This window comes from Monomorium pharaonis, chromosome 2 (assembly GCF_013373865.1).
Source record: "Monomorium pharaonis isolate MP-MQ-018 chromosome 2, ASM1337386v2, whole genome shotgun sequence".
Taxonomy (NCBI): domain Eukaryota; kingdom Metazoa; phylum Arthropoda; class Insecta; order Hymenoptera; family Formicidae; genus Monomorium; species Monomorium pharaonis.
This window is the reverse complement of record NC_050468.1, coordinates 4,321,605-4,338,631: the sequence shown is the minus strand read 5'-3', so window position 1 is coordinate 4,338,631 and position 17,027 is coordinate 4,321,605. Positions and strand designations below refer to the sequence as shown.

Genomic DNA, 17,027 nt, shown 5'->3' with positions numbered 1-17,027 from the left:
GAGAGGTGGAAGAATTTTACGTTGCTGCGTGTAAAATATGCACAATATACGGGTTGATAAATTTTAACGGAGAAAACAAACTCGTGTGTCGAAGATCGTTAATTAATAAATTAGATAAATCGTTTACATGTCCTGTTGAAGGTACCGCGTGCCCGCTTGTTTGCAGGAAGTTGTTGGCAACTCCAGCGCTTCTTGATTATCCTTACTCTAATTGCAGTTATTTCTACATGTAAGTACTACACTGCGAGTGAAGTTTTTAATTAAAAGGGTCTTCGCGCGACCTCTTTTCTCGATCTTTCCTCTACGTTAACTATCAATATTGTGGTTTCAGATTTTAAGATTAATTAATTTCACTAACAGCAGTGCCAAGTTCAATATAATGTACACATGAGCTTTCTCAGTGTAGAAACTGATGCAGAGGCTTTAGCATAACTAATCAAAAATATTTAATAAATATATGTCCAATATTTTGAACAGTTTCGGAGTTAGAAAAATCAGTTAGAAAAATTATCTATACTATCAATAATTAATTATTTTATGACGTAACTTAATTTGATTTCTTTATTATTATTAGCAGTTAGCAGGATATTAGATATATTAAAAAATGTTAATAATACTAAAGTTATTCGAAAAGTTATCATATTTTTTTATTAAAAACTGTTTATTAAATATAAATGAAATTTACACTCAACAAAAATACATATTTCAGCTATATATTACTTTTTTAGAAATTTTCCGTTCAGTTCTATGGCCTTGCGCCACTGTGGAACGAAGACATGTATGCCATTACTGTACTAGGTCGTATCTTAGCTTCGTAGTCATCTCTTGATAGCTTCACAACACACAGTGCCTTCTTTAAATCTTCATCTTCATCTTCAAAACAATCTAATTCCTTCTTTAATCTAACTAACCGTTAAAGATTTTATCGAGGTGAATATGTCTAGTCCTTAAGCTCATTAATGTAATTTTATATTGACTTTTATACCAAGTTATACTGCTGTGTACATATGCACCTGCTGACGTGTAACTGGAAATTGCGAGCATGTCATAGATAGTGTAGAACTATCAGATTTAATTTACATATATTAATAAGAGACTTGTGCTCCAATTGCGTGGACTTCTTGTTGCGACTTGAAAAGTGATTTACTAAAACATTATTTGACTTTTTGTAGATGATCACCATGTAATCGCTGAACAATCACCATTAAATGAAGAAATGATAAAATGTTTAAGAAAAATGTTAAAATACTTAAAAATAATAAATTGTAAATTGACATTTTTTAGATATAATTTTCATAGAAATTTAATTAAAATATCATTTTTATTTGGAAATGTAATTATTAAATCTAAAAGTAATAAATACACAAAATACACACACACACACACACACACACACACACACACACACACACACACACACACACACACACACACACACACACAAAACCAATAAAAATCAAATTTAAATTTAAACTTATACTCATCAAGGCTGATGGCCAAACCAGCAAAATCAGTTAAACAATAACAAACCGAAATACTAAACTAGAAAAGTTAGTTAAATAATAATAATAATCAAAAATATCATTTAACAAGAGCATAAAAATACATTTCTCATATAAAAAACACTTTGCAAAGATTCATTTTGCAATTAATTATTATAAATAAATTATTAAAAATTAAGTTTAGAAGAAAACTGATTTCAATCAATTCTACGGAAAAGATTATAAGATAATGTATAGCTTTTTCTTAAATTATTGAAATTTGTTCTTGCTTATGGTTGAACCAGCAAAGTTAATTAACCAATAAAATCAGAAATAAAACAGGAGCATAAAACAATTTCTTAAAAAAGCATTTCGCAAAAATCAGGAAAAATTATCATTTACAGGAAAAATGATCAAAAAAACATTTGTAACTTTTAGCTGACTAATTTGGCCATTGGCTTTAATTTATTATAATTTGCGTAACTCCATATTAATTGTTACAAGATACGTAGAAAGACTAAAGAGAGATGCATAATCATTTTGCTAAATTTATTCAAGTATGTAAGCTATGCAGATTTATAGAATTTTTCTCAAAGAAACTTTTAAACCTATTGGAAAATCGTTGTTATTAATATATAACATTTTCATTTTTAACAGAATTGAGATCTTAAAGTTTAATATACAATCTTCTAATGTTTGCAAAAATCATATCTATAGGATATCCATTCGAAAGAAGAATATTTATGATTTTGTGGATCAATTTTTTGGTGGAACATGAGGTATAAAAGAAAGAGAACTTTATCAATTGGATTAATACGAGTAATTATCTGTTTTTTTGCAATTAAGAATAAGGAAAAAAATTTTAATAATGGTTCAAGTAAGTTGATTTTTTATATTAATTATTAAATAATTGCCTTGTTTATTAAATATAACATTCAAAAAGTTCAAACGCTTATCACCAACATCAATTGTAAATTTTAATTAAGAGTGGTTTAAATTGTATTTATTTTTAAATGTGTTTCCACATTTAAAAAAGAAGTTATAGGTGTAAAGTAAATTTTTTAAGTGTAGAAGATTCCAAATCCTGTAAAATTAAGTGTGTTGCTACAGAGAATAGAGAGCCTATAGGACATCAAATGTTTGTTTATAACACTTGTCATTAAACATAAAAAAGTAGAGCGGAAAAGTAATTTTAATTGCATCAATAAATACATGTTTTGGTAATTCAGTATATATAATTCAATAAAATTATGTCATTTTAAACGGTGTGAAGTTGTCTATATTGTAAAAAGTTGTCGCAGTCAATCGCAATTCAGTTTTTTTCCAAACTATGCATACAGATAATTGTCGAGAACTAATTATACACATGATTTTTACTAGGAACATGTAATGATATTGGACAAAGAGAAAAGTTTGACCAAAAGATTAATGCTGACATGATACACGTTAAAAAAACAAGACAATGGTCTTCACATGCAATATGATGTGGGTGCGTTCGAAAATACATTTAGTTGGCATTGGGAAGAAAAGTTGGCAGTATTGATAATTCCTAGGTGCTGCGTTTCGTGTCTCCCAACGTGTCCCAACTGACAAGAAACTAAAGTAAATTGAATTACTTGTAGTGCTGAAAGAGGTATATAAATAGTTATTAAACATTTTTATAATGATGCCAAATACATTATTTAACATCGAATTTATGTATAATTTATATGCAAGAGTCATATATAAATATATTTTTACTTATTATTTTATATTTGAGTACAATATAAATATGTACTTACAGGTCCTTTTTTGCAACATTGCTATTACATAAAAGAAATGGAATCTAATCAATCCAGCAATGCTTCGCTTATTACTAAACGTAATCAATTTCAACAATTTAAGAGGTTAACATTGATTGATGAGTTATCAAATGTAGAATATGTAATAGAAGTAGAAGAAGAAGATATATATATTATAATCGTGCTTTTGAAGGTATACTTAATAATAATTATATAGTACTAAATTTACAGTGATAGAGTTGATTGATTTAATAATTAACTAATTTCAGTATAATACATGACCTAATTATGCAGTTTTGCATTATTTTTTTTAATTACAGTCTAATTATTATTTCTCATTTAAGCATTATTTATCTTTTAGAATATTAATATATGTGTATATATATATATATATATTGTTTTTATAGATATTACATTTGCTACTATGCTCCTAGAAAAAGCAAAAACATTTTCAAATAGCAAACATGGTTCTACTTCGATAACAATTAATAAATCCAGTTGTTCAAATACAGTTCATAATAAACTTAATTGTTCAAAAACAGTTAATAGTAAGCCCAGTTGTTCAAAAACAAGTACTGTAGTTCAATTTGACGACAATTTGACAACCTCGGATATTGAAAATTGTGATCAAGATGAAACAAATATGTCAAATTTAGGTGAATTTATATTAGATAAGTCAACAATGCAGAAAATGAGCAATATTTATTAAATATTTATTTGTTTTTAGAACAAAATGATGATAAATGGTCTTACAAAGCAACACTTCTTCTTATATCCTTATATAAAGAAAATGTATATATGTTGGAAAAAATGCATTAAAAAAAATGTGGATAAAAATTTCTGAATGTATGCAGCAAAAAAATTTAAATTTACAGTGACTCAATTATATAATAAAATGGATCGTTAAAAAGACGATATCGTTAAATTATTGATTATAACGCACAAAGCAGATATATGCAGATAATAACCGAAAAGAATGGGTCTAATTAGAAGTAATAAATTCTAATAAAATTAACATTCAGAATTATACAAATTTTTTAATTTAGTTATAAAAAATAAGATTTTTTAAATTAAAAAAATATATATAATAAGGCAAATGATTGATGTATTTAAATACGTGTGTTTTAGTTATTAGATGAGATCTTTTACAATAAACCGTGGATAAAACCTTTATCCGTAGCAGGATCAAATATTCAAGAACCTAACAAATCTTTATTTGATGATGATAAAACTGAGTTACCAACCAGTAAGTTACTGAGAAAAGTATATAATTTCTTGCTGTTATTTAATTGTATATAACTAATATTTTTTCAGAACAAAGAAAAATTTTATTAAATGAAGAAAAAGTTCATTATTTGCAAGCATCACTGGAAGAAAAGAGATTAAAAAGACAGGAAGTTAATGATTATAGAGAAAAAAAAAATATTAAAAGAATTGAAAGAAGCTTTGTCTAAAAAAAAACAATTAAAAGTAATAAATATTTGATAAGCGTATAAATAGATAAAAATACAAATTAATTAAAAGTTTCTGCAAAATTGCATAAAAGAATTTACAATATTACAAACATTTAAGCTGCTAATTAAACTTTAAAATATTTAAATAAAAGATACTATTTTTTACTCAAGTTGTGATATTAATCTATTATAATAATTAATGCACTGTGAATTATTTTAAGTTAATAAATTGACTTTTATTTTTTTATTATAATTAAAAAATATAGTAAACCAAATAATTAAGTTTCTATAAGAGTGATAAATATAAGGGCAAAGTGTAAAACTGAATTTTTTATTTAAATGTTTAAACAATCAATTTATTTGTTTTTACTATTATTAGTGTAATAAAAATTAATATTAAAAAATGTTTTATGATGTTTTATTTTATTCTATCATGTTTAATAAATGCTATGAACACTTTAATTTTATTAGATATTTAAAATGTATAATACACACATACGTACACATTTACACACACACACACACACACACACACACACACACACACACACACACACACACACACACACACACACACACACACACACACACACACACACACACACACACACACACACACACACACACACACACACACACACACACACACACACACACACACACACACACACACACAAAATGTGAAACTAATTAATTTCTTTTAGTCATCATAAATATTTGTAATTATTTCCATTAATCTATTTCTCTTAATATTTCCTTCTTTTAATTCGTTACTGATAGCTAGTGGTTCCATTATGTGTAACATATCATGTACAACAATTGGTATTTCGATGTCATCATTTTTTAATAAACAAATGTTGTGTAATGCACAACAAGTAACTATATAATATGGAACTAAGTCTGTCCTTGTCATTGATAACTTATCCAATAAATAACGCCATCATCCTTTTAATAACCCAATTGCTCTTTCCACAATTACTCGCGAAGATGACAAACAAGTGTTAAGCTTTTCTGTCTTTTTGTTAAGTGACCATTATTATCATAGAATGGTATAATAATATTTTTTTGTATACTGTAGGCTGCGTCACCTGATAAATGACTATCTTCAGGGAAATATTCCGCAGTGCAATATTGCTGTACGCCAGAATAAAGAAAAACTTTTATCGTGAACGCTTCCTGGCATTCCGGCAAATACACGAATGAAAGACAACTTATCATTACAGATAACCTAAAACAAAAATATAGTTATTTTTAACAAATAATTCACATTTTTAAAAGCAGTGTTATATATATATATATATATATATATATATATATATATATATATTAGTTCTGAGTGTTTATATTAATTTTTTGTATTTATTATTTTTTGATTTAGAAAAATAAACAAAACTATTTCTTACTTGTAACTGCACAGAGAATCTACTTTTCCTATTTATGTAACTAGTAGCGTCTCTTTTTGGCCGGGTAATATTTATATGGGTTCCATATCAATAATACCCAAAACTTTAGGCCCTAAAGAACATGGACTAACATGCAAATGTTATATGGATTCCCTAAAGTTTAGGGAATCCATATAACATTTGTATGTTAGTCCATGTTCTTTGAGCTTCTTCATGAGTAGGCCATCTGATAATCCTATTTCGAATGCTGTATATTGCTAGAACTACTCTTTTTACAGAAAACCATGCAGTTGATCTGGCAACACCAAATCTTTGAGATATGGAGCGATAAGAGTCTAGTGTCGCCAAAACATAAATAGTTATCAATAATTGTTTCGTCACATCAACTTGTTCCCTCCCATTGAATGGAAAATTTTGGTCCAATTTTGGTCCAATTAAATACAATAAGAAGTTAAATGTATCACGTTCCATCCTGTAATAAATATATAATGTCACTATTGTTAACAAACCTTTTGTATTTGCGAACATAATAATAATAGTAATAATATGAAATTACAATTAAATGACAAGACTACCCAGTAAGCAAGAAACATTGATCAATATTTTTGAAATGTTAATTTTAGAGAAATTTCTTAACATTATAACTTAATGTTTTATAAATATTTGTAGAATGTTACTTAAAATTGCTGTCTTAATATTATTAAGATATTTTAAAAACATTTATTAGATGTTATTTAAATGTTTTTAAACGTTATGACATAACGTTTGATAAATATTTTTTTAATATTACTTAATAATATTGCTGTCTTAATATTATTAAAATATTTAAAAAACTGCTCTTATTAATATGTTCTTTAAATTTTATGACATAAATATTTATTTATTGTTTGATATAAATATTTTTTGTAGAAATTAAAAAAAAATCACTAAGTTACTATTTTTTATTAATATTTTATAATAATATAATTTTAGTTTTATAAAGGACAGAGCAAAAACAGATATTTTTATTAAGTTATTTCACGTGTTATTTTACATATATAAAAATCAGTAAAAACTAAATTTATATTTATTTATAAAAATATTATTTAACTACACGTTTTATCTTTCTGACATCTATTAATCTAATCTATAACTTAAATATGTATTCATGAGCATTAGATGTTCGTGGATCATCACGAAATGTTAGGTTGCGTAGGGTCTTCAAAGTCAAGCAACGTCGACGGCGGTTCAGAGTTGGATGGGTGACCGTAGATATTAAGCAACGCCAATGCGACTATGATAGGATAACCGTACTTGTTGAGAAACAACGTAAATTTAATTTTTTTCTTACATTATAATTATGTTATTTCAACATTTTTACAATATTGTTTTAACATTTTATTTTAACATTACCGAAACTTCCAAATTGAAGTCAAAGTTTATTCATAATGATGTTGTATACAACGTTAAAAACTACATACTTGGAAACGTTACTATGTTAGTAGGTAACGTTATAATATTATTGCAGCAATGTTTTTGTGCTTACTGGGTAACCTAAAATGTGATTTAAATTCTATATTTGTATATCTTACAACAACATGCTTTATATAATTATTAATTTTTGGCACTACTTTTCTTTCATTTTTATTGTTTTCATCTCTATCGAATAAAATATTTTGTAATACTTCATCATTGTCATCGCTGTCTGTAGAAGAGTCACTACTTGAGGATGTAAATATGTTTTCAAGTAAAATATATTCTTCCATGATATATTAATTGTTCAATAACAATGTTGCAAAAAAAGACCTGTAAGTACATATTTATATTATACTCAAATATAAAATAATAAATAAAAATATATTTGTATATGACTTGCATATGAGTTATACGTAAATTTGACGTTAAATAATGTATTTGGCATTATTATAAGAATGTTTAATAACTATTTATATACCTCTTTCAGAACTACAAGTAATTCAATTTACTTTAGTCTCTTGTCAGTTGGGACCAGTTGGGACACGTTGGGAGACACGAAACGCAGCATCTGGGAATTATCAATACTGCCAACTTTTTTTCCCAATGCCAACTAAATGTATTTTCGAACGCAGCCGCAGAGTTACTTAACTCAATATATGAAGATCTGATTGTTTAGATACTGTATGTAGCTTCTTCCTCTCCCTATGTTATTGTGTATAATACCATAATAATTCTTGAAAGATAATGCTTCATTTTGTTTGTTGACATTTACAAAGATAGATTCGTAATGTTAACCACCAGCTGACATATTATCCGTATCTCAAAACTTTTCATGTAAGTTACAATTTACTCACGTTCAATTCTTAACTTTTTACTAATGAATCATGTGAAATTGTCTCGATAATTATCTGTATATGTAGTTCGGAAAAAAACTCAATCCTGATTGACTGCGACAAACCTTTTAGAATATAGACAACTTCACACCATTAAAATGACATAACAATAATCAGAGACAACTTTAAAATATGTATTAGCATTGAAGAGAACTCAAATCAGGAGTAGAAACGTTTGCGCTATCAATGTATTAGATTGTGTTCACGTTGTAACGCATTTAAACATATTTAACAATAAACAAAAATTAATTCGCACACACATATATGGCTCTTATCGGTTTGTTATTCTTTTTGTTTGTAATTGTTAATTATTTTGTTTTTATTTATTAATTGATTTATTTAATTTCTTATTTGTTTCTTTATCGATTTCAATTTCTTTTTTGAATAAAATTTCAGACTTATAAGACTATAAAGTCCTCTTCTATAGAAAACAAGTTAATAAAAAAAAAAAAGAAACTAATTATTTATTATATTACGTATTATTTTTGAAAAAAAAACCCTTGAAATAATACTTTGTGCGTGCACAATTAAACTATTCGAGTATATCGTAATATATTTTTCAGAACCAAATTATTTTTCTCACAAACTAATAAAATTAATGTTTTATTTTATATTATGTATATTATGTTTTAGTTTGTAAAGAAAAATGTCGTTCGATGTGTTGCAATTGAATATTTCATTACGATCTGTTGTTACTTATTGTTAGTTGCGTCGCTGTCACGTTATCGAAATGGATGTACTTAGTTCTAGTGATCGACTCTGCGGTATTGATGGAATTTTGCTACGGACTGGAAATATCGCCGTTATGGTGAGAGCATGGGCGCGGAAAAGCCGAACAGAAAAGCATCAGAGTGTTCGCCGTGGGAGTCAAAGAGGGAAAAGCCTTATCCTTTGTCGATCTCTCTCTTTCCCCCTCTCTTTCCCTTTCCCTCCCTTCCTTCTTCCCCCCTCTCTTTCTCTCACTCTTCTAGAACTTTTCCTTTTTCTCTCTATTTTTCCTTCCTTTTTTTCTTTTGTCTCGGTGCTCGCGAGGATCGTAAATTGGCCGACCGAATGGAAACAGATTCTCGCGCTACGGGGTAATCGATATACGTGATCGTATTGATCTTCACTCGAGTTCTTTTCCGAGGGGTTTTTACCGACAAAGTACGAAGCACGATGTGCGGAAGGCTAAAAACGAAGAGTATTGCAATAATTATAACCGAGGGAAGAGTATGAAAATTTGATCAAAATTTGAAAAATCCTCTAACTACCCATATAACATCGGATATTTTATGTATATGCATTTTTTTTCCATAATGTGAAAAAAATATCTTGTATGTTAAACGTATATACATCTCACATACATGATTCGAATATACATTATGGTATATAAAGTGTATATCCATTAATGTATTTGATATGTATATACAGCGTACAATGTTAAATGTATATACATCTCACATACATGATTCGAATATACATTATGGTATATAAAGTGCATATCCATTAATGTATTTAGTATGTATATACAGCGCACAATGTTAAATGTATGTACATTTCATATGCAAGATATTTTTCCTTTATAACATGAACTTGTACGCTCACGTGTAAGGAGTAATTCTCGCAATCACCGCTAGACGGTGCAACTTAGCCCTTTCTCCGGAGTCAAGTGATTCTCTCTTGCATATATAAGGAGGTTACTTGCAACTCCGCAATCAGATCTCGAATCTCATTTTTATTAGCTACCGTGCCTCGAGTACGGTACCGTAACAACACACGATCTCCACAAATTTGTATCATGTATATTCTATGTACATCTTATGTATATATACTATGGACATATGTATAATATTATGCATGTATTATGTACATTCTATGTTCATGTTATGTATATAAAATGAATGATAAATGGACATACATTATGTATACATACATTATGTATTTGATTTTCTGAAAGTTTAGTCAAAGATTTTCTTGTTCAATTGCTTGAAGTGTTATTTGATATTTTCGCTAATGGAAAATTGACTTGAAATTCATAAAAATATTAAAATTAATGCGCACAAAATGAGACATCTTATAGATGCATATACATCCGCATAAGTTATATAATATTGTTTTAGGTATGAAAATGATACAAAAAACTCTTAAAGCCTGATTATTTCGTTTAAACTGTTGGCTGATATCGGATAAAATGTAACTATATTGCCTGGCAATAGAAAATATTTATGTCGTTGCTCGGCATTCTATTATAATTTTTTACTTGGGTGCATAAACTTCTAATTAACTCTAATTGGAATTCGCAGATTCAATAAACTTGAATATTTTTTTAATTACGCGTCAATTAATCTTTAAATAACATTTTGAAAAATTGTTTATAAAGATTCAAGCATATTCAAGGGTGGCAAGCGACGTTCAAATACCTCAAAATTTTTCACTCATTTTTCATTTTTGAATAATTAAAAAATAATTTTATTCGTTAATAAATGTTTGTTGTCATATAAAATAATATAAATTAAAGATATGCTTTACTTTTTAACTACTTTTTAACTACTCATTATTATAGTAATTTTTTCGAAATGACCATTTAGAAGTATAGAACTATCATTTAGATTTAGAGTATAAAACTATTATAGTGTCTTTTTCTATATTTTAATATTTCTTCGTCGCATATATATAAGACGCAATGTTGCGTCTAGTTATTTTAAAATTATAATGTTTAGATGAAAATAAAAATAAACAATGATAACAATGATTATGATAAAATAATAATAATAATAGAATACATATAAATGCATTAGCTAAGATAATAAAAATTCAATTTTAATTTATCTAAATAAATAAAATTACATACGATTTTGTCTAAATGATTTCTAAATAATATCGCTGTTGATAATATCACAAAAAAATCAATATATAAAAACAATATATTCATATTTTTATTTCTAAATCTTTTATAAATAAAGCCATGCGACGTATTAATTAAGATAGATAGTTAAATGGATGGATGGAGGTATATGTGTGTGATAGAAAAATTGTAAACCAAGTCTCTTTCTTGGCATTGTAATGCTGAAGTGAATAGAGAATTAATTATTTCTAAATCTTTATTTCTTAAGCACAAAATATCTTTAAATTTGATAAAAAAGTATTCCTCTTTTGAATCAATAAAGATTTAAGTTAAGAACTAAAAAGAGATATAACTCACATTGTAATAACTGTCAATATTTCTTGTAAAAATTTTTGAATTTATAGTTTTGAAGTAATTTTATATTGTATAATTATTTTCTGCTCTCTGCAATCTTTACAACCTGGGTTTCGATATACACTGTCAGTATTAAAAATTTATAGTTTGTTACATATAGATTTTTAATACTAATAACGAATTTTGGAATGCAACTCAATTGTCCGATTTCATTTTTTTTGAAATTGTTGTCAAATACAAAGATCTAATAAGTAAATCTACCCAAGTATTACACTCCGATTTTGATAAGCGTTGAATATGTTGTAATTTAATTACCCCACAAAAATTACCTTTTTAAAAAAGGTAAAAAAAGCGCCAAGTCTACACGCGCAAAAAACCCCCTCAAAAATGTATTTTTATACAAAACGTTCTTAAAAATATATTCTTGTACAAAACAATTTAGATTTGATATTACAAAATAAGAGTATGACATTTTTTTCTACAAAAGTAATGATATGAAAATAATGCGCCAACTATAAAAATGGATGTTTATACGAACTAGAACATCTACTGTTGTATTATTATTTTTTGGCTAACATTTATAGTTAATAAATATTTTACTATATTATAAAAACTTGGCGCCCCTAAACCGAATAATTTGCCAGCTCTCTTTCCTTTTCTCTTGCATTTGTATGAGTGTGTTTAGTAAATAAATTAGTTTATAAGGAATCTCAATCTCTTAAGTGAGTGCGTACGTTCGAATATGTGTTACTCTCTCTTTCTTTCTCCCTTTCATGCGTGCGAGTATAATGTTACACATATATAATGTTATTACGATTTCGATTGTAAGACAAATTGTAATTTTAATAATTATCTCTCTCTCTCTCATATGTGTGAGTATAATAATAATGCTATACGTATATAATGTTATTACGATTTTGATTGTAAGACAAGTTATAATTTTAATTAATTATTATTATTTTAGTATGTAAGTAAGATTGACAAAAAAGCGATTTTGTATTAAAACAAATTATTCGGTTTAGCGGCGCAAGTTTATGTAGTAAAATATTTATTAACTATAAATGTTAGCCAAAGAATAATAATAAAACAGTAGATGTTCTAGTTCGTATAAACATCCATTTTTATATGTGGCGCATTATCTTCATATCATTACTTTTGTAGAAAAAAATTTCATATTCTTATTTTGTAATATCAAATTTAAATTGTTTTGTACAAGAATACATTTTTTTGTTTTGTATCGTACTTTAAAAAAAAAGTAATTTGTCGTAATTGTTTTGTACAAGAATACATTTTTGAGAACATTTTGTATAAAGATACATTTTTGAGGGGGTTTTTTGCGCGCGTATACTTGGTGCTTTCTTTACTTTTTTTTTTTTAAAATAATTTTTGTGGGGATTATATAAAAGTACATTAAAAGCCATACGTAAAATTTTATTTAAAACTTATTTAAAACTTTTTTTGATATCTTTTATCAATTTAATAGAGTGTTTTAATCTTTGGTAAATATACCGATTAGGGGAGCCCGTCCCGATAACCTTGGGACATATGTTGTCACCCTCCTGAGTGACCTTGAAAAGATTTTAGCCGTCGCTCGTGATTCGTTAAAAAGTTATTAACAAAAAAAGTTTTATAATTACGACATATAATTATTCAGTATAGGAGTATATTAGATGAATTTGCAACTTTCCACGTGTAGCGAGGTTCACCCCCCCCCCTGCTTACAGAGCGAAACGACGTTCACGCTTGTACTTTACCACAAGGGTTTGCGACATTAGATTTGAAATTATGGTCAAATAGCAAATTTAAAATGTTTGGGTTAGGTTAGAAAAAAATTCGGGGAGGAGTTGCAGGAGAAGGGGCTCCGGCCACGCGTTTTTTAGGACTTATTCTTCTAAAAAAAGAATTGACGCATTTTTTGAAATAATGAGCAAAATTTATCCCATTAATAATAATGTTATTGAATAAAATATTTATAATATATATAGGTATTTTATTGACTTTCTACGCCAAGCGAGATCTACCAACATCTTCCCCCTACTTACAACGCGTGAAAGTCGTTGTTTTACCAAAATACAATTAACATATACATCTCTACAAAAAATCCACGTTGTTCGTTTTTAATGTTTTCGCATTATCCAAATAGCGACATAAAATTGGTTGGGTTATTCTTAGAAAACGCGTGGGCGAGGGAGGGGCGGAGCCTTCTGCTCCACTCAACAATTAAAGGTGTATTGGACATACAATCTTAGACAAAAGTGCATGTAATTTGAAATACTTAAATATCTACGCCTAACGCATAGTAAATCTAGATGTAAGAAACTTGAACGACAGTTGGAGTCTTATTTTTACTCTTACAAGGTATTTTTCACGTATTTGCGATTTTTTTCACTTATGAGTTTAAACTTTTGACAGTGAAAATGCACAATTACCTCAAGTTATATTTTATTTCTTTAAAACGGTGTAGTGAAGACAATTGAAACTTGGCAGATATTTTCATCTATTTATATACTAGATGTACAAAAAAATTTAAAACACTGATACTATTTCTTCTATATTTTTTTAGCTGTTTCATCCATCAAGATCGTCTTTTTCCATAAGATAGAAAGGGATATCATGTAAAATCAGTGAAAATTAAAATAGTTATAACTCAGCAACCGTTTAATGGATGCGTTTTCAATTTTTTGCAGTACATTAGGGAAACTAAAAGAACAATTTCACAAATTTTTAGCAACTTTGTACCATTTTGAACTTCAGTCCGATACATCCTTAACTTCTAACAACTTTCTGCCTATTTGAAGTGATGTCATTCTCTAGTTAATTTTTGTTTACTTCTTGTTGATACATCGTGTCAACATACAATGCTTCAATTTTGTTTTCTCTATGCTGACATATTTTGTTGGTTTTTTGCAGCATTTCTGCCATTATATTATTACGCAGATTCTGCTAGATTACTGTTTCATTTCTAAGCACATTATCTGACACTGCAAATCATGCTTTATTACTGCCAAAATTATGTTGGTATAACATGCAGCACATAATGTGCAAAGCCTGTCTTTAGCAGACTTGGCTATTGAGATAGGTAAACAAGAAAAATACGTGTCTTTTATTTTCATCTGAACTACAACATTCAAAGCTTATCAAGATCAAAATGACTCTTAGGTAGGTTTATCAGTTAAATAGCGTAGATCAGTCAGATTAAATGAGTAACATAATGTAAGTACAGCAATTTATAGTACAAACATTATTCGTACATGTGCCGTCATTACGATGAGTTATCCTAGACGCAAAAATAAATCTTCACAAGAAGTGGATAAAAAAAAAATTAAATACATTTTTAATTATATAATAAAAGACTATTAGTCGAAAGTATAAATAGTAAAATTAAAATATTTCACACTAAATTATTCTTAACACTAATCGGCAAATGTTTTAGAATTGTTGGTATTTATGCAGTTTTAATCTACCTTCTATGTAATCTACAATTAGATATCTTTTGGAGCGAATAAGGATTAATATTTATGTCACTAAGGGCCAGTTGTTTTAACTTCTTGATAAACTTACCTATCAAATAAGCATGTGTCTATCTTCATTTTTTTCTAAATAAATAAAGACAGACACATATTTACCCGATAGATAAGTTTATCAAGAAGTTGGAACAACCGGCCCTAAAAGAATCTATTACCTTAGAGATTGGAAGCACCGCTTGTATATCATCCTTCTGTATTTCCAGCCGTGCTTGCAGTTTTCGTCTCTCGACATGATGATGATGATGATGTTGTAGCTGGCGTTGCTGCATTCGTTGTTGTGACTGATCGCCCGTTAACTGCGAACTGTTCTCCTCCTCGCCTTCAAGTGTATAACGCACGCTCCACACGATTCTACCGCCGTCCCAGCTTCCACCTATGCCTTCCTCGCTGGCCTCTAGCAGCATCGTCATTATTTCTTCAGCAGATCTAAAAAAAAAAAATCTTTGAAATTCCTGTAATATTTACGTAAGAGTACAGATTATTTCCCCCAAAATTAAAACAAAACATAGTTTTTTAACCAAAATTTCCGATAAAAATTTAATAGCTTAAATGCTTGGGGAATAGAAAGGAATTATGAAGTAAAAGAGAGAGAAGATATCGTGATATTATGAAATATCATATCTTCTCTAAAAATCTTAAAATTAGAGAATAATTTCTAGCAATACAGATAATAATGTGTAATGCAACATTTGACTTTTGTTAGTGCTTTCCAATTATAATGATACAAGTCGACACAATTGTATTATATTTTCTTCGACGTCTTAGAAGCGTTCCTCCAAAACATCTTTACTAGTTCTTGTTTCTAGCTACATGCGGTCCTCCGGCTCATTTATATTTTACGATAAGTAATGGACGATGTTAAATTAAAATTACCGTAAAACAAGTAATTTTTATGAGAATTATGAATTAAAGCGCAATTAAGCCATGTAAATATAATTGGAATTGTTGAGATGTACAAATTTATCAAATTTAATTAAGCAATGTTATTATAAAGTACCTGTATGGTCATGTACTCAATTTGGTTCACTTCCCATTTTCAAATAGTAACACACTGAATTTCAGAGATAACGCTAATATATCACTCAAGAAGTCGATATGATGTATTTATGCTAGTTAACTGCCCAATACCTTCTTTTTACAGCTTGTAATCACACTTTATTCAAATTGTGTTTTTCTGAATTTAAATTTTCTTTGTGTAACTATCATGTAACAATTATAAATATCCACAATTCATATTATTTTAGTTCTTTATTTATGCTTTTCAATACTATATTTATTTTAAATTTTTATTGAAACATCTTGTTTATAATTAAAGGAAAGAAGCTCTTTGTATTGTAAAATTATTATGGCCAGGGATATTACTAAAAACACAATATATCTTAAAATATACAAGAAAGTTAAGATTCTGTTTCCTTATTCAATGTTTAATTTTTGATTAATATTTCTTGTCTTTCTCTAGTTGAAGCATTTTTGACAGGTAACAGTTAAAATAACGCCGTTTGTAGGAAATAAACACATTCATTATTTAATGAATAATTGTATGTGTAATTTTTTCCATAAATATGTTAATAAATGATTAATTAAACATGTTGATTTTGTTATTTTGCATTTTCAAAAATATTTATGAAAAAAAGGAAAATACACAGCTGGGCCACATTGGGTACATATGTAATCAACATAGCGTAAATGCAACTTTTTTAAAAAATTTTTACTATACTTATATAAATAACTGAAAATATCTTATATATATTCATTTAGTTTCAGAAATGTTTGCTATTTTTAATCTGATCCTTATTTTTCAATTTTGTATTCATTAAAAAATTACCAAATCTCCAAAGTTAGGGGGGAATTT

General features: G+C 27.6%; 1 protein-coding gene and 1 long non-coding RNA gene across 4 annotated transcripts in view; one reads left to right on the top strand and one right to left on the bottom strand.

Annotated features, from left to right (window-relative positions):
- LOC105833146 (transmembrane protein 132E) overlaps nucleotides 1-17,027 on the bottom strand; it is a 301,760-nt gene that overhangs the window by 29,316 nt on the left and 255,417 nt on the right. For both annotated transcript variants that reach the window (XM_012674627.3, XM_012674629.3), the window contains exon 4: nucleotides 15,331-15,601. In XM_012674627.3, the coding sequence (XP_012530081.1) occupies nucleotides 15,331-15,601 (271 nt within the window). The remainder of the gene's footprint in view (nucleotides 1-15,330; nucleotides 15,602-17,027) is intronic.
- On the top strand, nucleotides 1,414-4,685 carry LOC105840590. Of its 2 annotated transcripts, XR_004962094.1 has the most exons (6): nucleotides 1,415-3,114; nucleotides 3,265-3,455; nucleotides 3,670-3,918; nucleotides 3,990-4,254; nucleotides 4,391-4,508; nucleotides 4,577-4,685. It is a non-coding gene; the product is annotated as an uncharacterized LOC105840590 (long non-coding RNA). The 2 variants fall into 2 exon arrangements; XR_004962093.1 differs by having other exon boundaries at nucleotides 1,414-3,114; nucleotides 3,990-4,508.